This window comes from Squalius cephalus, assembly GCF_949319135.1.
Source record: "Squalius cephalus genome assembly, chromosome: 18".
Classification (NCBI taxonomy): domain Eukaryota; kingdom Metazoa; phylum Chordata; class Actinopteri; order Cypriniformes; family Leuciscidae; genus Squalius; species Squalius cephalus.
In genome coordinates, this window is record NC_137139.1 from 25,846,483 (window position 1) to 25,867,924 (window position 21,442).

General features: G+C 37.8%; 1 protein-coding gene across 2 annotated transcripts; it reads right to left on the reverse strand.

Moving 5' to 3' along the window:
* Window positions 1–5,130: 5,130 nt before the first annotated feature.
* cd34 (CD34 molecule) lies at window positions 5,131–21,411 on the reverse strand. Of its 2 annotated transcripts, none has more exons than XM_079849642.1 (5): window positions 21,203–21,411; window positions 9,969–10,166; window positions 9,727–9,881; window positions 7,301–7,453; window positions 5,131–6,494 (listed from the first exon to the last, which is right to left on the reverse strand). In XM_079849642.1, the coding sequence occupies exons 1-5, from the start codon at window positions 21,276–21,278 to the stop codon at window positions 6,303–6,305; spliced, it is 774 nt and encodes a 257-aa protein (XP_079705768.1). In that variant the 5' UTR covers window positions 21,279–21,411; the 3' UTR covers window positions 5,131–6,302. The 2 variants fall into 2 exon arrangements, with proteins under 2 accessions (XP_079705768.1, XP_079705767.1); XM_079849641.1 differs by having other exon boundaries at window positions 9,727–9,872; window positions 21,203–21,389.
* Between the last annotated feature and the right edge of the window lie 31 nt (window positions 21,412–21,442).

The window sequence follows — 21,442 nt, forward strand, 5'->3', positions numbered from 1 at the left end:
CCCTGCATTAATAAAATGCACAATAATATATTCTGTTGTTTAAATTGGGTGACAGGGTTGCAGAAAGCAGAGTGTGATCCATAAATCATGCATGAACAATATGGGCCAAAGTGTTGATTTTTACAGATTATCAACTTTTTTGTTCTTTATATGAACGTTACAATAAAACTATATTGGAAAATGTTTACAATGCATCATTTACTTCATCAATTATTTGTGTCATTATACCAATCACTGAGTAATTTGGTTAAATTATGAAAAAATGCAGATATTATTTAATTATGTAAATGTAGGATACATAAAAAATAAGAAATAATGGTTTAATATGCATTCCACTACAGAATAACAGTAAATCATCTGAGTTGTAAATGATGCTATTGTGGAAATGTCCATGACTTCAAGAAAAATCACAGAATTCTCTTGTGATGCATGTATAAATGTTGGACATGGCTAGTCGACAAATAAAACCATTGAGAGTGTGAAATGTGTGTTTTAGGAGGATTTAAGTGCCCACGCCCTTATTTTATGACTTCCCCTTTCTTCGGCTGATAGAGTGACCAATCTGAGTGAAATTCTGTTCTATTGCCTGAATGCCTCTCGCACACACAAGAAGCATCTCCAGACCATATTGGTCACCGAATAGATTAGATTAAAGCAATATGGATCATATACTTTTATTGTCCTTGAAGTGAAAAGGTGTTGATGAAATCATTTTTGTCAAGCAGGGACTGTTTCTTGTGTGTGATTTTATGTGTAGTAAAAAACAAAGCACCAGCCAAAGATGCATCAGCAGTGGTTCCCTAGAAAGGGGGAAACCGTCAATTCGTCAATTTCCTGCCCAGATCTGTAAGGGCCAGATGTTTTCCAACCCCGAGAGATAAAGACCATGTCAACATGAAGCAGTCAAAATGCTCACATAAAGCAGGAAGTGGGTAAACATTCTTAAGCTCACTTATTCCTAATAGAAACCTCCTGAGGGTTCAGCTTCTATAATGGGGACAGAATGGTCACATGAATTGGCTTTCTGTAGGCTATATAAGAGCATGTGATCACCCAGGACATTTACCCAATGTTTACTTTGATTAGAATGCAATTGACTTACAATTCACCTGCAAACGCCTCTGTCAGAAAGATGAGTGATATTTGAAACAGACGTCTCAAAATATAATATCAGGAGTAGAAATGAAAGTAATACAATTAAACATTTAACCAAGTTTTAAACCAAATCAAAGAACAATATAATATCATCTATATAATATATTATAATTAAATATAATTATTTATATAATATAATTATTTATTAAAATAAGAAATCAATTTAATATTTAAATAATTAAAATAGATAGGCATAGACTCATCTGGTTTGGAGAACAGGATTTCCATGCAATTATATCCATTAGAGAGCTTTTCTCAGTAAACATTGATTAAATTATTATCATAACTCAAATTAAATCATGCCTATTCCAAAACTATTAAAGAGTTAGAATTGGTGGTCTTCAATCAGAACAGAAAGCTGTACCAAAGATAACACGAACCAAAGATTTCTTTTGTGGTATTTATGTTCATTTCAAGTGTTCTAATACATGAGGTAAGTGCACTTTGCACCCTTCATATGTCCTCTATCTTTCTCTCCCTTCATCTGCCGTTCTCTCTCCGTGACGACAACAGACTCTCCAGGGATTCTCCGACCTCCCCTCCCTTGGCTGGTGTGGCCTGAACCCCCATGACACATAACATTCTTGGACTTCTCTCACTCTATCCCTCAGCAAGGCTATCTAACCATCAGAGTGAGGCGGAGGAAAACTCGACAAACCTCACAGCTGCGACAACACACACCTTCACAGGGCCGACAAGAGAAAACACCCTGCTGCCTTGGCTTGGGTGGGAGTGTGGATATATGTGTGTGAGTTTAATCTCTGACTCCTTGTGTCACACACTCTCACACGCGCAGAAAAAAAACAGTATTTTCTGCAAGAAAAACAGATAAGCTCAGGATTTCTCTTGGTCAAACACGTGTTTTGATGATCAATGAGAACAAGTCTGGTCAACAAAAACAGATTTTGGACATGGAGTTCTTGGAAGAAATAGCCATATGGATACATGACCATTTAGTGCCATTAAATAACAAAATATGTATTTTTTTTCTATTGATCATACATAGCTGTACATGCTAAATACTGCAATTTGTAAAGTAGTGGTCATATTTTTGAAGCCCTGTCACTTACATAAATATTGCTTTATTAAAGTCTATTACTGACAATTAGACTTTATTCCTGGCTGGTGGAAACACTTTATTTTGTATCACACTTGCATTTTTACCATGCATGAAAAACACAGCAATGACGATTAAAACTTTTCCTTGCTTATGGCCTGTAAAACTATTATTAGTGACAGCCAAGGAAGGGAACCATCTCATAGTCTTGGCGGTGCCAAATAATTTCTGTATTATAACTTGTTCCTCATTTGGTCATGCCACGAACATTAGTTCAATTTTGCTGATAAATCTTCTGACAACTAGATTACTACCTAGTTGAAAAAAACGTTTTTTTCCTGACAAATTTTTAATAAATCAAAGTCCGTATATTTCTGCCTGCTGTTCAAGAATGGCTCTTTCAAACGATTCTAAGCAACGAATCTGTCAAATGGGTGGGTTTGCAAAACATGAATCATTTTTAATGAATCGTTTCGCGATTCGGTCTTAATTATTCGAACTCACTCGGACACTCGGGCACTGAATCGTTTGGAACGTTTTTTTGAACTGTATAGAACACAGTGAACTTAAAACTTTACCCACAGAAAACTGGACTAAACCTTCAAATCCATCCAATCGTGAAAGACGAGGAGGGTCTGAAGATCAATACCTGTGTACTGTAGGTAAAACATATTTAGTAGCCTATGTTACAAAATAACAAAAACGTACCATGGCATATCATGGATTTTTAGATGTGGTGTCTACGCTTGGAGTATCATGTCATTACTATGCTTACTGTACACGCAAATCATTCAGTAAGATAATATAGGGCTATAAAAATATGGTACATGTCGTGTGTTAGAATCTGATACCCAGGGTAGGCTCATAAATTAGTAACGGTTATTTTGAGGTCAACTAGTCGTTCTTTTCAGTTAGCCTAAAGGCCCGTTCACACCAAGCAGATAACTATAAAGATAACGATAAAGATAACTATATATGCGTCCACACCAACGACCGATAATGGTCTTTTTATTCTAAGCACGCGTGCGCCCGGATGATCCAGATCCATTTTAAATGCGCGAGACCTTTAAATTAGAGTGGATTCTGATTGGCTGTCAGTGTTTTATCGTTCGACAGCTGGAAAAAAATCGTTCTGAAAGTGATCCCAACGATATCGTACCTCATATCTTTATCGTTATAGTTGTGCTGTGAACTCTGTTATTCTTTAATATGGAGAACGATTTTTAGAATTATATCTTTATCGTTATCTTTATAGTTATCGTGCTTGGTGTGAACGGGCCTTTAGTCATGATATTAAATTAATTTCTGTCCTAAAGGAAGGTTGTTCCTCAGTCTTTTGTTTGTTTGTACCAGACTCGTTTGTACATGTTTTGTTTGTTTTGGTGGGTTCTGGGTTGCACTGTGAGGTTATTGTGGTTCACTCATAATTTGTTGCTATTTATCATGAAAGTGATCTGCATTAGGGTTATGGGAATGGAATTGTGGGGAACAAGAGCATCCTGTGATTATCAGAGGAGATTATGAATTACATACAGGTAGAAGACTCACAATAAATATGTGAAATTAAATGTCAGGGCAGTCTTTTCCGTTTCCTCTCACGTTGGTATTGTGATGTTTTTAGCAATATTTGCTATATTACTAAAAGATATTTTATGCCGTTGGTCTTCGGACCATATAAGGCCGCATAAATATTTGGTCTGGATCTGGGCCTGGCTTACAAGAAGGCAGTCGGACTTCCAGCATAGTGAAGGTTTTAATTACCTAGTCTGTGTGTATCTTTTGAGGATCCCACAGGCATGAAACGGAAGTTGCAATAGTCTTTTCTTCCCTATTGTGACGTTTATCCATGTGAAACAGCTTCTCGAACAAGAAAAAATGTAGTGCAGGACTTGATTTTTTTATCCATTGAGAATTGATTGAAATATTGGATGGTTGTTTGTTATTGTTGTGATTTCATGTGAGTGACAGGTTGTCCCGCCCTCACACATGTAAACACATCATCATCAGAGTCAGAAATTAAGAGTTAAGAGGTCTTTTTTTTTTTCAGTGCTGGACGGTGTTTGATATTGTTCTGGATCTACTGTAGGTTTCTGAGGTTCTGGTCTTCAACTCATCTTTGGAATGTTGCCATTTTTATTGATATTTGTGCTGGTTTAGAAAGTTTAGCCATTCATAGCTTAATTTCCAGGAGATATCCTGGATTATCCCATTAACAGCAGAACTCAGCAGTCAGTAACACATAAACGCTGACTTGCTTTCTCTTAAACTGATTAGGGACCACCGAGCCCCACCCAAATCCCTGCATTATGATGTCATCACCGTCTCTTACACAAACCAGCTGTTTGCTTAAATGGCCTTTAGAGACCATCCAAATTTTTGCACGTGTGTACAAGAATGAAAGAGAGAGATGGAGTGAGAACATATGTGTGCATTTCATATCAAACAGAAACTCTTGAGTAAACAGCCCAGCAGCCAAATAAATGAAAAATTGTATCATATAGATCCAAGGCACACAAAGACGAGGTCTCACTGGGGTAAAGTAGAAATGATTAGTGATCACATACTGATTTTTTCCCCAAAACTTTATTCCTATCACAAACATACATCAGTTTAACACAATGCTAGTACACCGATCCAAAATAAGACTGAACACCGGAATGTTATAAATGTCATAGTTGAAATAAAGGACATGATATTCATATGTATATACTTTCATATATTCGTATTGAACCTTAAAACATAATTTAATTTTCTGTCAGTTTATTTCAAGAGATACCACTGACACTCTAGCACTCAATTTTGACACAAAGGGTTAGTCAAGTCTAGTGTCAGAAATCTTGTGAAGAAGTGTGAAGTATTTAAACAAGATATGGGTTGAAAATTGCATTGTATTGGAGTGAATCTACTAAAACTAAAGGCGATGGGTAGGCCTAAACTCCAGGGTTTAATGGCTTCAACTAATTATGCCTAATGATTTATGTACAGTGTAGTAGCAAATGTAGATACAAAGTAAAACACACCCACCCACTCAAGAAATTTCTAAAAATTAAGGCAGGTCATCCAAACGATTAAGTCAGTCATTCAGTCCATAAACACTACATCTAGATGCCTAGAATAAAAAATATTACAAAAAGAGCATAATACTGGTTTACAAAGTACGGTGTAACTCAATCCAGAAATGTAAGATAATATTTAGCTGTTACCCTGAGTGCTAACGGGCTTTGCAGCATAGCTAATTTGTTGGATTTTACATTAAGGGTTGTTCGCAGCAATGAAATGGAGTTCACGTGTACACTTAAACTGATTTTTTCATGCTCACCAACTCCAGAAATCATTACTTTGTCATGCAGTGATATTAACAAAATTATACAAGACTATTAACTAGTCAGATCATACTGTACACAAAGAAGAACATATAGAACATTTCATAAGTCTAGAAACACACAAACAACCCAAAGCAAACATAAACAGAACTCATGCACCATTGGATTCTGAGAGTTTCTTTATGGTGTGATGTGATTTACACTCAGCTGGAAGCTTTAGAGCGCTGGGACAGGAGCACGGATCCTCCCGGTGTTATGTTCCAGCCCTGGCTGCTCTTATGGAAGCCAGCAATGACTCATGGGAAAGGTTCCCCACCCCACAGTAGTGTTATACTCAAGGGTTGCACCTCTTGGACTAAAACGATTTTTATTGCATCATATTTTGATTGAATTTAGCCTATATGATGTTCTTGTTATAAATCATCACTGTCATAACTGGCATTTTACAACTTTCATAGCATCACAACAATCTTTCATATAGCATTCAAGCATTGACATTTATTTTGCTAGATAAGGAGGAGGATTACTTGACCAGTTGTTTTTATTTTATATATGTGTATGCCATACTTTGATTCAAAAATGTTTACTTGTTCTGTATGACTTTAAATGGAACATTTTGCATCATATTTACATGTAAATGTGGGAATTTGAGTCTTTGTCTCCCTTGAGCCTTCTGACGGCCAAGGTCAATATGCAGTAGATTGAGTTGGGTTTATAAAGCAGGAATTGAGCGTTTCACCCAGACCCTCGTTGGCAGAACGGCTCATTCACAGCTCTGTGTCTGCCGTCTTGGTGGTCGAGTGGCCATTGGTGGCAGCAGGGGGAGTTTGGGGCTTCACTGCTTCTTGTGACTCTCCGTTAAGACTTGGCTTCTCCTGGGGCTCGGGTTGGTTCAGAGGGGCCACAGACACCAGAGTGTTGCCCTGGTTCTCCTCGTCAGCCATGTAAGACTCCTCAGCCTGTAGGAAAACATGATACAAACAGATTTATTATTATTATTAGTGCCCTCCAGAAGCTTGCTTTCTGCAAGTGAACAGCGCCTTGTGGTGCCATCTCAAAGAAAGATGCACAAAATCAGATTTTTCATAATCAACACTTGATGAGCAAGACCCTTGAAATAAGGTCGGTGTGTTCTTGGAGCAGAATATGAAAACTGCCATAAAATCATTTTTATTTTATAGAATACATGTCATGATGCATCTTCAAAGCTAAAGCATTCATTGAGCAGCATATGGCTTATGAAATCCTAGCCTGTGATGTATGTATGTTTTATTTTATTTATTATTTCTCTTTTTGAGGTCCGATGGAGTGCACTTTGTTTCAGTTTCATAATTTGACATAATTTAGCTGAGAAGGAAAACAGCTTACAACTATTGGCTAGGAGATGAAACAGTTCGTGTTTCGTTTGCATGTGTTGTGGTTCTGAACATTAGATTGGGCGTGTGCTGGAGGAACTGCGCTGCACTGATATGCTGCCAATTGTTTCCCTCTTAATTACAAGCTTGGCAACACTTCTTTACCAAATACGCTAAACTTTGCAATTAAAATGATTGCATAACACATTCAAAATGGGAATTTGATCGGGAACACTCGGTGGTGGAGAAACAGTTGTTGAAGTCATCGATTTGGGCAGGAAATGAATGAATGTGAAAATTTGCTTTAAAGATTTGCTAGGTGTTGATATTAGTAAGGATGTTACAGTTAGTAAGGATATTACAGTTAATGATCAGGGATGTTTCTTTGGGCCATTAATTTGGGGACTCACCAGTTTTATGCCTTTGCCGTTAGTTCGGCGATGGCACTTGAAGTAGTATATGCCGACTATTATGGCAGCAAGCAGTAAGCCGGCCATCAGCACAGACACGAAAACTGCAGGAGAAGACCCAGAGGCGCCTTTCTCTTCTGTATTAATTTTCGCCTGTAGAGAAACACATAAACACCAATGTATTAACATCTTCAGAAGGATTTGAACATTGTGTAGATTCAACAGCATTTTGAGTCATAATTTGTATTTGATCAAGGGATGTTGATTCAGTATGGCTGTTGCATTTTTTGTCGTAAGTCTGTTTTGATGAAATAACTCTGATATTGGTACAACCAACTGATATTGGTAGATGTGGGATATTTATTTGTGCATGCTTATTTAAATTTTTTTTTTTACATAATGATGCTAATGCTTACTTAAAGGGATAGTTCACCCAAAAATGAAAATTTTCATTATTTACTCACCCTCAAATTATTCCAAACCTGTATGAATTTCTTTCTTCTGCTCAACACAAAAGTAGATTTTTTGAAGAATATTGGTAACCAAACAGTTGATGGACCCCATTGACTTCCAAGTCAATGGAAGTCATCAACAATAGAGCATTAGACCCTTACTCTGTCCATAGTACTATCGTCAACCTCTCTCATCAGCATCAGAGTACATAGGCCTACATATAATGTATATGTAATCTATATAATATATATAGCACTTGTAGAGCACACAGTGTTTTTTGGGGGGTCAGAGCGCTCTTGATGACTTTGCACATTCACTTTATTTAAAAAAATTAACTGAACCAATGATGATTCTGAAAGAACTACTGTTGAAAACGAACACATCTTTCATGCGCATCTGATTGACAGATAAACCGCGCCCTCTTATTTAAGTGTTGTTTTAAATTTTGTGGATATTTGGCCTAACAGTTTGATTAATACATTCAGTTTAACAACATTAAGTTAAAGAGGGTAAACTTTAACATTCAGCTGAACCGTGCATGTAGGCTATGTTTCAAACACTTGTCCCTGTACTTGAAAGAGCGTAGTTTTTTTTTATAACTTTGTCCAAAAGTCCAAAATTACAACAACAGTGGTTTACATATATAATTAAATTATTTGATCAAAATTGTTGCTAGGAACAATTCAGTATAGCTGAATATTGGTAGGGACATGTCCCTAGCGTCCCAACTAAATTCTACGCCCTTGATATTTAGCATTCCTAAGCTTTCCTAATTTAGACATTTTCCACTCTCCCTGACATGCGTCCCTTATACGAACCCTTGATACAGAAAACAAAAAGAGGAAGTGAACAGGAAGGAGTCTTTGTAGTTTAGCACATCTCCCTGCCTTTTACAAAGCATTTATGATGTGTCACGCCATGGTGTCATGCCCGAATGATCAATGCCTATCATGATGAAAACAAATGAATGATTCTGCATCAGACTGGCCTATCAACACTATTATCTCACCAACTATACTTTCACTGGTCTCAGATCGGTTCTTGCCAACATAGACGATCATCATCTCCCCCACTTCTTCTGTCTAACCTCTTTCCTGGGTTCATAACCGCATGGCACCAGTGAGAGGAAGCCCCTCTTCTCTCCCACTCATTCATCTTTTGTGTGCAGGGATTATTTATAGCGAATGACAAAACAGGATCTCCCTAATCTGAGCTCACAGGCATCAACAGCTCAAACTGCCTTGCTAAACTTTATCCTCTCAGACACCAAGCTTCCTTCCTTTCTAATGTACACGGACGCAGATGACAGCAACTGAAAACATCTGAAGTCATTCTGTCCACTGGTTTGGGTTGGCAAAGAGTCTTCAGCTCTTGTAGAGATACTGTATATTGGAGTTTAAACAACTGTATAATATACCATGGTACTAAAATTAACGTACTCTCCTTTCAAAATGACCATGATACTGTTTGGTAAATGTCCAAAAATATGGTAGTACGATGGTACTTTTTTTGTAAATTAATCACAAGAAGTGCCAAATAGACTAAAACAGTTACCATAAAACTACCAAATGTTTTTGGAGAAGTACCATGGTATTATTGGAAGTACTTTGGAGTACCATATAATTGAATATCAGTGCCATGATATTGCCATCTGTAACCATCACTGTACCTCTACCATACTTGTTTTCTGTAAGGGACATGTAAAGAAAAACACAGCATTGATGTTCTATTCAAAAATGGCACTTTTCCGTTGATTAATAACTATACGTTGAGTTTAGGAAAATGTCAGCATATTCTTGGATTTTTTTTCATATTCTTCATGAAAGCTGTTGACCAATGAAAATCAGTGATCAATAATCAATTAAAAGAAAACTTGTATAGTTCTTAATCAATCTGTCAAATTACATTCTTTTCAGGCCATTGTTTTTTCCACCCAGAATTCCAATCCATAAAACTGACTCAGAATGACTTACTTCTGATTGTTTGGATTCTTGATTTGAGGCTGGATTCACTGTTTCCTTTGTCTCTTCAGGATTGTTGTTGGAGGCTACGGTTTCTGGCTGGGTTGGTGGGGATGTGATCAGGGTGGCGGATTTGCTGTTGCCAGAGGCGCTGGGGTCTGATGGAGCTAAAAATAAAAAGAATCATGTAATAGTAGTTTCACCAACTAAAACACTTTGCAATTTTTTTCTTGGACATTCTTGATGGCTCATACCAGTGTGTTGAGAAGTGTAACCGGAACTTGGTTTGGTTGGTTCAGGTGTTGTTTGAGCTTTGACCTCAAGGGTTGAGGATGCTGGCAGAACTGTGTTTGTTACTGAGACTGTTGATGGCACCATTGCCTGATCTGCTGCTGAGGTTGTTCCCGGGTCTATTGAAGCACCAGCTGGAGTGGTTCCCTGTCCCTGACAACCTACACGGAAACACAGAAAATGCTCAGTGTCAAATAATCGAAGCTTTAGGTTGGACTCCCACCTCAAGTTGGTGAATGACTGCATGTTACATAAATAACGAAGAACATGATAGAATTTCTGTAGCTGCCATTAATGCGCCGCCCATAACAGCAATTACAATGAATGTGATCTTATTAATTTTGCTTTAAGATCACCTCAGACACAGAACATTCATCTCAGTCACTTTTTTCCAGTGTTGACTTATTTCCTATAGAAACAGGAAGTCAATAGTTTCTATTAATCATGAACATGGTTTTAGGGAGCAGCACATCAGTATTCCTGATTCACATTTGATTCTGATTCACAAGCTCTTGATTTGCTTTGTTTTTAATTTTATTCTGATTTGATTCCAGTTTCCATTTCAGATATATTTCCATTTTGACACAAGAAATTCTCTCTCTATCATCTTTACCAAATATTCATTAAAATAACCAAAGAGTCATTTGTTTCGGGTATCATACAACTGGTTGTGCCATATGTACGTTTTTGATTCACCAAAAAAATAAATTGGCTCATAGGAGTCATTTGTTTGTGATGGGGCTACGCTGTTATGCTGTTATGTTTTTGATTCACTAATAATAATTTGTTCATTAAAAGTAATTTGTTCATGAATCACTGGTTGCATTCTGTGTTTGTTTTTCTGTGCAGAACGTGATGTTGTTTTATTGCATCACATTTAATGCAAACTCACATTCACAACTCAGGTAAAATCGGATTTATTTTGCCATAGTGCTGAAAATTATGCATTCATAGCAGTGATACATGCAATCCTAATATTAAATAATATATATATATTTTTAAAGTTTTGTGAAACAGTAGAGTTTGGATTTTAATCAAGGTTTCCATGCCACCCCTTCATTTCATATATTAGGCTACTACGGAATCACAAAGGGCTTGCAGGGTTTAACTTGAGTGTCAGATGCTCCTCATCCAGAGATTGCCGCACAGTGTTTGCTAGCATGTGGGTGGTAGGTGAACCCTGAGGTTGAGAAGAGGCCTGGCCCCTCCTTGACTGTTATTTAATGCCCTTCTGTCTCCACCCTCTCCAAAAATGTGCCTTGTTTGCACAGCCACTCTGCATTATTAATAACTTAAGCAGGGGGGTAATGCTGCCGACACTGACTGAGCAAATAAACATCACCCTCGAAAAGTCAAGACCTTTGGCTTTGCTGTACATTACCACACTCCTTAAGAAAGAGTTTTGTCTAGAGGCGTGGAATGCAGGAAGCGTGTGGCTGGGCGTAACGTACGAGTGAATTCATTTTCTTGGTTGTTTTAGGTGTTGCATCCTCAACTAACAACACCACATCCAAAAGTCATTGAACTTGTGCTCAAGTCAAATATTTGAGTTTTCACTTTTGATTGACAATAAAAGTTAAGGTCAATCAAAGTGCAAATTTGAGGTTACTGTGAAATACAATTAAAGTCAATTTTTGGTGGATTTAAAAGCATAAATTATTGTAATTGTAAAACTAACATGTTAATTATGTTGTTAAAACTGATGAATTACAGTATTTGAGTAATTGTAATTAAGTAAATATTGGACATAAGTTTATACATATAAGGTTTATAAGCAATTTTTTTTTTAGAACTACAGTCATGCTTCACACTTGTGACTAAATATCGAAACAGTGAATATTTGAACATGTATTGATTATTAGCCCCTTTCTCTTCCATTATTTTAAATTTTTAACCCAGAATTTTCCTCTTTTTTAAAGGAAGCGGGACAAGTGGAAATACTTTTTTTTTGTGGTGGTAATTGACATGGCACAAATGCTGTTGATTGAGTACAACTTGTATTAATCCCCGGAATACTCTTTCAAGTGTTTTTCAGCAAAGGGTTGAATTTTTTTTTTGTTTTGTTTTTTTGCCATTGGGCATTTGAGCAGCTGAGCTTTAAATTTAGAACACTTTGTGGTGTCATTTAGGACACCACACGTCTTGCCGTCAAACTCGTTGTCACGCAGGCTTCAGAATGCTATCTGGAGCTCATGCTGGGTGGTCTTGTGTTTTCCTAACTAGCAATACAAAGATATCTGCCACACCCTGATCATAACTAATTCTACATTTGTCTCAACAGGTGTGACTGTATCAATGCCACTGTATTGTAAGGCAGCAATGCTGAAACAATGAACCATTACCTTGATGAATCTTTTTAGTTAAAACACCAAAAGAAATGACAATCTGTGATTGGTCAAGCTCAGATCTCGTTGATTGCTATGATACCTCGCTTGCTGTTTGGGATTCTTAGCATTTTGTGATTTGTGATTTGCATGGCCACCATGATGGCACTCGCCCGCACGTACAGCAAGAAGCACTCCTCCTTCATTACAGAAACACTCTTGAGTGTCTTGTAAGCGGGTCTATCGTGCTTGATACTGTGAGTGGCTGGCTATATAGTTTAATTGGCTGAACTGGGCATGCATCCTACAGCTCTTAAAAATGTTAATAAAAACTAAGCACTGGCTTACACTAGCCAAAACCTGACATGTTTTTATTGATATAATAACTGTTAGGAAGAATGTTCCCTCTTCTCCTAATATCACATAAACAAGACCAGCATACGTGAACGCCTTTGTACACTTCTGTATTTGTGTGTTTTCTACAAATGAGAAGCACAACAACATGTCTTTAATTGTGTAAAGTGTACAGAACAAAAAACCCCTTCTAAAAGCAGCACACAATGACAAAGTAGCGACATCCTGTTTTCCAAACTTTCTGTCTTAAATGGTATGTCTATGAGATTAGAATTAGTGCATCTCAAATCATACATATGTAATTTTGGGTTTATTTAGCTAGATGTTAATGCTAAAATGCAAATGCAAACAGTATCCAAAAAGTGTGTTTTCATGGTATTGTTCTGTGCAGGGACATGGCTTTTGTTGTGGTACAACATCATCATCCGAATAGCAGGGAATCTTTGAGGTGAATGAGGTCATCCTAGACAATTCGTATAAATATTGTTTCTCATAGCCAGACAACTGATTAAACCTTGTGGACACAACTTTGTTTCCAGTTGGACTGATGAAAACCTTGTGTTGCGTGAAGTCAGCTAGTCAAATCCGAGTTCGCCAGATTGGGAAAGCACTTTCCAGTTTTTAAAGTGTCTGAATGTATGCTTACATTTTATGCATCATAAAATTCATATCTTTTTGTCCATACATTTTATGTAGACTTTAATAAATGTTCTACATACATTTGTTACTGCATAATATGCATTAAGTTATGTGTAACACATAATGCATCAATTGCTGATGATTATCTTGGCAATTATTTTTTATAGTTTTAAAGTTACAAAATGCTTTATGAAATGCCAGTTGCATTTACATCCGTGATGTCTCTCTTCAAAGCTACTAAACAAACTTCAGTCATGCCAACTTTATTAAGTATTATCATACTTAGTAATATCATACTAATCTTTATTAACGTGGTCACCATGGCAGTATGATAAAAATTAGAGATTGTAGAATGCACATTCTAGTTTGATGAAGTTGGTCAGTTGTTATAATTCAACCTCAAAAGGCATACAACTCATCCCATAAAATTTTCATCCCAAATGATATATTCCTCTTGACATATTTAATATTTCACAGTTTGTGTGGCAGTGAGATCTGGTAATCAAACTGACTTCTGGATGCCCTGACAGCAAGCATAAACAGAGATCTGGAAGAGTGGCTTCACCTAACTGCTTCAGTGCATGTTTTTCATCCAACAATACAACAGAAATATTACCGGAATCATTGTTTTCCTAAGGAAAGTGACACAACAGGGACAAAATGTGCTCTCCAGATTTCTGAATCGCTCTAATCCATTCGATGGTGTTTTGGCACGTCTGGTCTGATGTAATGAGACAATCTTAGGCAAAGACTCCCCAAAATCCCCAGTGCTTTCAGCTGTGTCTGAATGGACGAATGGCAGTAAGCTTAGCCAGACACGTCCTGACAGCTCTGATATAAACCTGAGAGCTAAAGCCTCCTTCTTCCACATTCCCTGGAAACATGAGAGATGCCCCTAAAATGTTTGGGTTATTTTAAAGTAAGTACCTCATTAAATAGACAGTTATGCGGATGACAGAATTTTCATTTTCCAGGCAACTGTTCCTTTACGTCTTAGTTGTAGGGTTCAGATTTCAAGAATTGTGCTTTATTTTGTTTTTATCTACAGTATATGGAGTTGTGCTGAGCTAGAAAGATGGCAGAAGAACTCCAAATGACCTTTTTTCAGTGGCTCTCAAAGCATTTTAAGTCATGTTTTGATCATTGCCTCTTTAAATGGTCCCATGGGTCTACTCATAAGACTAAAAATGATGTCACTGTAATTTTCCCATAGACATTTATTTCTGGGAATCTAAAGACATGTCTAGAAGATTTCTGGTCTGTATCCTCAACTCAGTCCCCAGGGGCAATGCAGCGATAAGCAATCTGCCTTTTCACGGCTCATAAGGGAGTGTCTTTAATCTCTAAAATGCCCGCATTAATGCTTAAATCACAAGCTTGTTGAACTCTGGGATAGCTTCCTAACAAAGACCTCCTCTTGTTCTCCCTTCCACACTCAGATCTGTGACGTGATTATCTTGCAGGACAGAAGGCCATCTCAAGATCTCCTATCTCTCTCCTATCTCTAGGTCTGGTTGAAACAGGAGAAACCTAAATAAACAGTTCAGCGAAAGAGGAAAGATTGTGATGACGGATGTAGGCAACTCAAAGGGTTGGTAATCACTCTAATAATCTCTAATGTGTTGTCCAGCAGGGTGGAGTCCATCTTTCTCCATCACCAGATGCACAGATCTTAAGGGAACCACTCTCCTCCCAGTGTACTTTGTGCTTAAACATCAGGCCCTGAGTCTGACGTCTGCAGCCTGCTGAGCTGGACGGCAGCCTGGGAATCATGGCTTCTCCACCCAGGCCATAGAGAGAGCATCTCTTGGTGATCAGAGTCAGCTGCAGCTCAATCCCCTCTCTTAAGCAGGCCTGTCATGTTAACATTTATCATCCATCCATCCATTGTTCTATCTATGGTTCTATCTATCAATCGTTCGCTCTATCGATGTCTGTCTGTCTGATTCATTTTCTCTGTTGGGAGAGAGTTGGTATACAACTTTCTTACAAGACTTTGTCAAGCCAACGTTTAAAGTTTGTTCTGACAAACTTGGCTTTTTCATTTCGCATTTAACTATTTTTTAAAATAGTATTTGGAGTCTTTTTCGTTGGTTTATTTAAAAAATCTTACAGTGGAAGCCCCTGTGATGCACTGTTGGTGCGATCACAAAATATTATTTCTCGTTATTTCTTATAGGTCAAAGAACTTCATGGGCTCTTTTAACGGACACACTAGGAAATCCAGTGGTCACTCTATCCACCCCAACTACCGGATAACTATTTCCATTTGCAAGCATGCTGATCCTGAGAGTTTACTTAGCAATGAGCCCACAGCCCTGTTGTTTTCTGACAAAACAAAAACGGGGAGAAGGAATTAATCAAATTAGTGTCAGGTGTGGAATGTTCCCCAAGCCAGACAGGATGTAGGTATCTCAGATAGAAACTATAGACAGTGCGTTAAACATGCACACAGTAATGATCCCATTCCTGACCCCTTTGGACCCAATTCGAGATGTATATTTAATACATAGACCACCTACTAATAGATTCCTCTACTATTCTTCTACAATAGTGTCTCATTCACTGTTTGCTATGTTCATTTCCATAAGAACCATCTAGATCCATACTGTACAGATACTATAAAAATGTAATTAATGGTTTAGTTAATGAATGTTGCAGATTTTGGTGTTTTTAATACATCAAACCTTGTTTTTTTCAAATAGCACCCCTACTGTCCAAAACAGGCATGATCTTGTCACCCCCCTCCAGCTGCCAGCTGCCTCCACTTTTTGCAGCTCACTGTCAGCACCAAAAGCATTGCATGGTTGCAGATGTCCATGGACCATTTCCAGGCTCTTGTTCTTTGACATCATCACGCAGATTGATTCAGACAATGTAATAGGATATCTAAATGTTTGATCCACTGCCATGCTCAGCTTATACAATGCTTGGAGAAAAGGCCACAACAGAAAGATGAGGGGGTATTGAAGCCTCTCTCTCTCTCTCTCTCTCTCTCTCTCTCTCTCTCTCTTTTTTTTTTTACTTTTCATCACACAAAAGAAAAACTGGGGTTGGGTTTTGCCCCCTCTCTCACTTTCTGGCTAACCGTAACAAATCCCCTGGGCTCTGTAACACTGTGGTTAAGGAGGAAAGACTGCTGTGAGAAAGTCCTCGTGCTTTTGATGGCAAGCAAAGGATAAAATCTTATGTTTTCAATTAGGGAACATTAGGTAGAATTGCCCCAGTGTTGTGCTGCTTGCTGAACATTAATTGCCCCACTGGTTAAAGAAGCTCAGCCAAGCCACATTAGCTCTGTTTATTCCTCAGGCAAAATGGCGAAAACCACCACAGAACTGCAAATTTCTCCATAAAGTTACTTGCATGTAACAAGTATTACAAAAAACAATGACTCAATCTTTGTACACATCAAAAGCACAAACAGTGTTTGTTGTTGTGATATCTATTAGATATTTTGTGATTACTATTAGTTATTACTATTTTATATATATATATATACATTAAAAAAATCTTTAAAAAACTTTTCCTTTTTCTATAAGAAAATGAAAAGTTTTTTTTAAAAAAGGTTAGTTTTTCTTTTTAACCTTAATTATGGAAAAAGCACAAACATATGACTAGGTACAGGATGTTGCACAAGTTTCTCATCAAAGTGAACAGATTTTATCCTGAAGGTTACAGCTAGAGTTTCTGTGAAGCTGAAACTTTGCACTCACTTTATAAGTTGCTATTTGACTAATATGATGATTCAACCAGCAGAATGGTCCAAGCTAGTGTCTTGGAGTTTCCGCTTGTTACAGATTTTGTTGTACCACAGGCTAATTACACACTAATGTTTGGACGCAGGTTTTTGGATACTCGTATTACCAGAGCGCTGTGTCAGTGTGAGAGTGGTTGGAAGCTGCATGCCAGCTGTGAGAAACGCAATAACTGCAAAACTGTATTGGAGTGCCAGGGGAACTACAGAATAACAGACTCACAAAAGCAACAACAACAAACCCTGATATGATTCCAGATTATCTTTTCTCATTTAAGATGCTGTTCAGCTAATTAAACATGACTGTTAGTTGATAGTTTACATTAGTTCTTAATATGATACGTAATAGTTGTTTTGTATCTTTTTCTTAATTATAAGTGGGGTGATGGACATAAATGTGTAAACATACAACTTGTCATAATTACTGTTTGCACAGATGATCTTTTCACATAATCTGAGAATGAACTGCTTATTTTTCCACCCTTTCAGTTTCAATCAATATGCACTGAGAAGCCCAGTGAGACTGAGCACACCCAAATCGGAGTGATGTAAGATATTCTACAGCATTTGTGTATAGGCTCCCCCACCCTTGCGAATGTGACGTGAAGTGGCCTAGGACTGCTGGAATGCCAGGCAATAGCTAAAAGCCATGAGAAACTGGCAGCTGCATGTTTTTATTGGCCAAACAGCGCATTGTCAGCCAAGGAGAATATTCCAGAACTAAGGTACACATAAATATAAGTTTAATATATCACTCCTTGCCCTGTAGTGACCCCTGCCATCCATTTTGTTTTTATCATGCATGATGCACTGGCATGCATGGACTTCCTCTTCCTTTGTGCCTTGACTATGTGATCTTTGTGTGACTAAACCCATGAAAATATGCATCTGCTCTCCAGCAAATGCAATAAAAATGTGTGTGATAATAGTCACTTTAAACATCCTGCATTGTGTAGTTTGGGAGTTCCCATGTGTTGGTTCAGACCAGGGTGGATGAATTGGCTCCTGTTGGTACAGTTGATCTAGGCCTTGGATTTTTCCCATATATCAAACTGTAATACACCACAGTAGCAGTTTTAGGACTGGGAAAATACCTGCATCAGGGATGCTAAGTCTGCCAAGGAGCTAAAGATGCGTTAAGGTGTTTTCTCACTCACCCTTGAGCTCAAAACACAGCCAGATTTAATAATATTACATGATGCTTGGGCGGCACCAACCGTTATCTTGGCATCTGTCCACTGAAATGCCACATAGCTACCAGGGTGTATAATGGCTGAACTCACAACATGGGAAAAGGTGGTAACTGAAATTTAGCATGTCGTTTGGGTGGCTAATGTAACTATGGGGTGAATGTGAGCCAGCTAAACACATTTGCCAACAGGCTGTCATAGCGAACCATTCTTTCTTGCCCTTTTCCATCCATTAGAGGAGGAAGGTTACGCCTCTAAAAGAGCAATACTTGCAATGGGAGGGCACTGTCACAGTTGAACAGTGGGTGGCCGGTTGGAATGCAGTACTTCTATCTTCTGAGTCTTTCCTCTGAGGCTTTATTCAAACACCATGTAATTTGACCCTTTTTAGCCACTTAGCTTCGGTTAATTTAATTCTGCAGCAACTGTAGCGTGCGGATGAGTGTCCACATACTGAAACCGCTGATTCGGTTATTATAAATTGAAGGTTTTTCAGATCAGTCTTTCTCATTTAGTAAATTTACATCTATGTATTTAGTAGATGCTTTTTAGGTACAAGTTTTATCAGTTAATGCATTCTCTGGGAGTCAAACCCATGACCTCGGCATTGGTAGTGGCTTGCTCCGGTGTTTGAGCTAAAATAATAAATTCTGCCAACACAACATGAACAGAATATTGCTTTCACAACCAAAATTGGTCACTCCTCAGGATTCTGTCTATGCCCTTCCAATATTGTGTTTTAATAGCACACATTGAAGTGGGTTCAACCATGATGTTTAATTCTATAATATAATTTTTGTATTATTTTTAAGCAATGTAATTTGTTTAGGATAAAAGCGTCTGCCAAAATGCATAAATGTTTAGCCACTGTCCAGTGCACAACGATATAAAGAAATGTAAACAATGTTTGAATGAGTACAAATTACATTTAAAAACTACAGTGGAAGATTATTAGTGACTAACGACTTAAATTTCAGTCTACAGAGAAATGGGAGACAACACATGTTTCAAATGTCATGAGGGTGAGTGAATTTTATCATTGAAATTTTCTCAATTTTAACATACAAATTTTGCATTGAGTGAAGCATGGAATCTTGTGAAATGAGCTGAATAAGCCACAAGAGCGACATTGATATGAGAGTCAGTATAAGAGTCAGTTTATGATTTTCATTACTAATTACCACTATTTACTTTTAAAATACATCAATCTTGCCATAAAAACAGCCATAGATGCTTGTATGGCAAAAACAAACAAATAAATAAATACTTCTTTATAAGAGTCTTTAAATCGGCATAAAATAATTTGCAGTCAGTTAACAAGAAACATTGTCCAAGAGGCAGGACTTGACAAACAAATTAAAGTGAGTGATATTTTATGATCTTAAACCTATAATGCTAATTTAAGATTTACTAAGAATTATGATTATCTGTTTGAATCTTTATAACTAGCTTTTAAGATTTTCTGTTGGATATGATGAACTTTAATGCAATTTCGGAACTTTAATGGCGCACCAACATCTGCAACATTAGGACCTGCTCCCTCTTGATACACACATATTTCCATGGTTGGCTGAAGAGTGCTGCTATGTTCTGACCATCCATTGGCAAAGTCTCACAGGAGTGCCAATTGCACTAAAGTGCCAAGCATTTAACAGACTGGTGGGAATGGAAACGTACAGTGCTTTGCGGCCTCTTGTTGGGGAGGGGAAGAGGCTTCACTTTAACAGTGACTTCTTGCAACCTCCAAAGTCTTAACGGCAGCATGACTGTTACAGCCTAATGAATTCAGCTGGGTTACAGTTTCGCATTACTCTTTATAAAAACCACTGAGCAGTACATTTGAGGAGAACTGTAGGAATATAGGGCATGTTAACTTCAGATTTCATATTACACATAGCTTTGGCAAACTTCGCTGGTTTCTCTTCTCTAACAAGGGGGGCAGGCTGCCTAATTAAATTTTTCATTTAGCTTGAAAACTGATGATGTGCTGTGTGAGTGTTTGTTTGTGCATTTTTGTAGTTTCTTATATAAAGTGGTAGTCTTCTCTTTTTTAATATTTGTTTTCTTTTACATTTTAACTGAAACATTTTCTGGTGTTTAATTCAACCACCACGCTTTTGAGAAGTTGCACGGTGTTTAAACCAGACTTCCCGTTTAAACGGCATTACTCTCACCTCTTGGGAAAAGGGGCGTACAGCTCTGCCCTGCCCACATGGGCGTCACTTACAAACCAGCTCTTTTTACTCCTTTTTGAAATAACGGAGCTCCCTGGAATCTCACTGGAAAGAGAGTGCCGTTTACATATGACTGTCTTCACCCCTGTGGCTAATAATGTAAACATCCATCTATTTTCAGGAGAACATGAACCAAACACTGTGGTCCACATTTCAGTCTACAATAAATCCACTCGTACGTCTGCTTTACAAAGGACAGTTTCACCACATGCAGTCATAGAAATCAGGATAAAGATGCTTAACAGACTCCTCAGACAGTTTCCAGGCTTTTCCAAACTCTTCAGTCCCTAAAACACACATATACGCCCATGTTTCGGCCAGCTCCACCCAGACAGAGAGCAGGATATAGCCCGCAATTACGATCAACGGCATGTTTCCACTCCAAGCCAGAGCCCTTTGTTTTAGTTTCCCGCTAGCTTTACAGCGTCTCCTTTGAGTAAACACTACAAACTGCTGGGTGTCACATCAATCAAGGTGAGACTATTTTTTAAATAAAACATTATATTAGATCTCAAAATCAGTGATACTTTTATACAGCTTACAAAATGATGAATCCTGACAAATTATAAGGAAAAAAGATGTTCCTATAAATCTGTACAAAAGAATTATACAAAATATATAATAGGAACATAAAAAGGATGCAAACGGTAATTCTGCATGTAATACACAAAATAACTTACAAAAGACTTCAAATAAACTTACTGTGAAGCAAAAGAAAGCCGAACATTAAAGCCAGAGCCATGGTTTTCCAGAGTTCATTCATTCTTCGTACAGCCATTCTGGTCTCTGAGCACGCTGAGGTGTGAGAGAGTGTGTATGCAGGCGCTGGGGCAGGGCTGAAAGAGTTTAGGGGTTTCCTGTGCCTGAGACAGAAATGAGCGGGTCACAAGATAAAGCATGGCTTGTGCTCCAGGGGTTTTATATGGCCCCTCTACACTCCCC

What these genes read in the sequence shown, in the direction of transcription:
- cd34 (XM_079849642.1), bottom strand. Translation starts at nt 21,278, where the DNA reads ATGGCTGTACGAAGAATGAATGAACTCTGGAAAACCATGGCTCTGGCT. An exon ending in AAGAATCCAAACAATCAGAA is followed by an intron (nt 7,454 to 9,726) that starts GTAAGTCATTCT and finishes GTTTCTCTACAG; the next exon opens with GCGAAAATTAATACAGAAGA. An exon ending in ACGGCAAAGGCATAAAACTG is followed by an intron (nt 6,495 to 7,300) that starts GTGAGTCCCCAA and finishes GTTTTCCTACAG; the next exon opens with GCTGAGGAGTCTTACATGGC.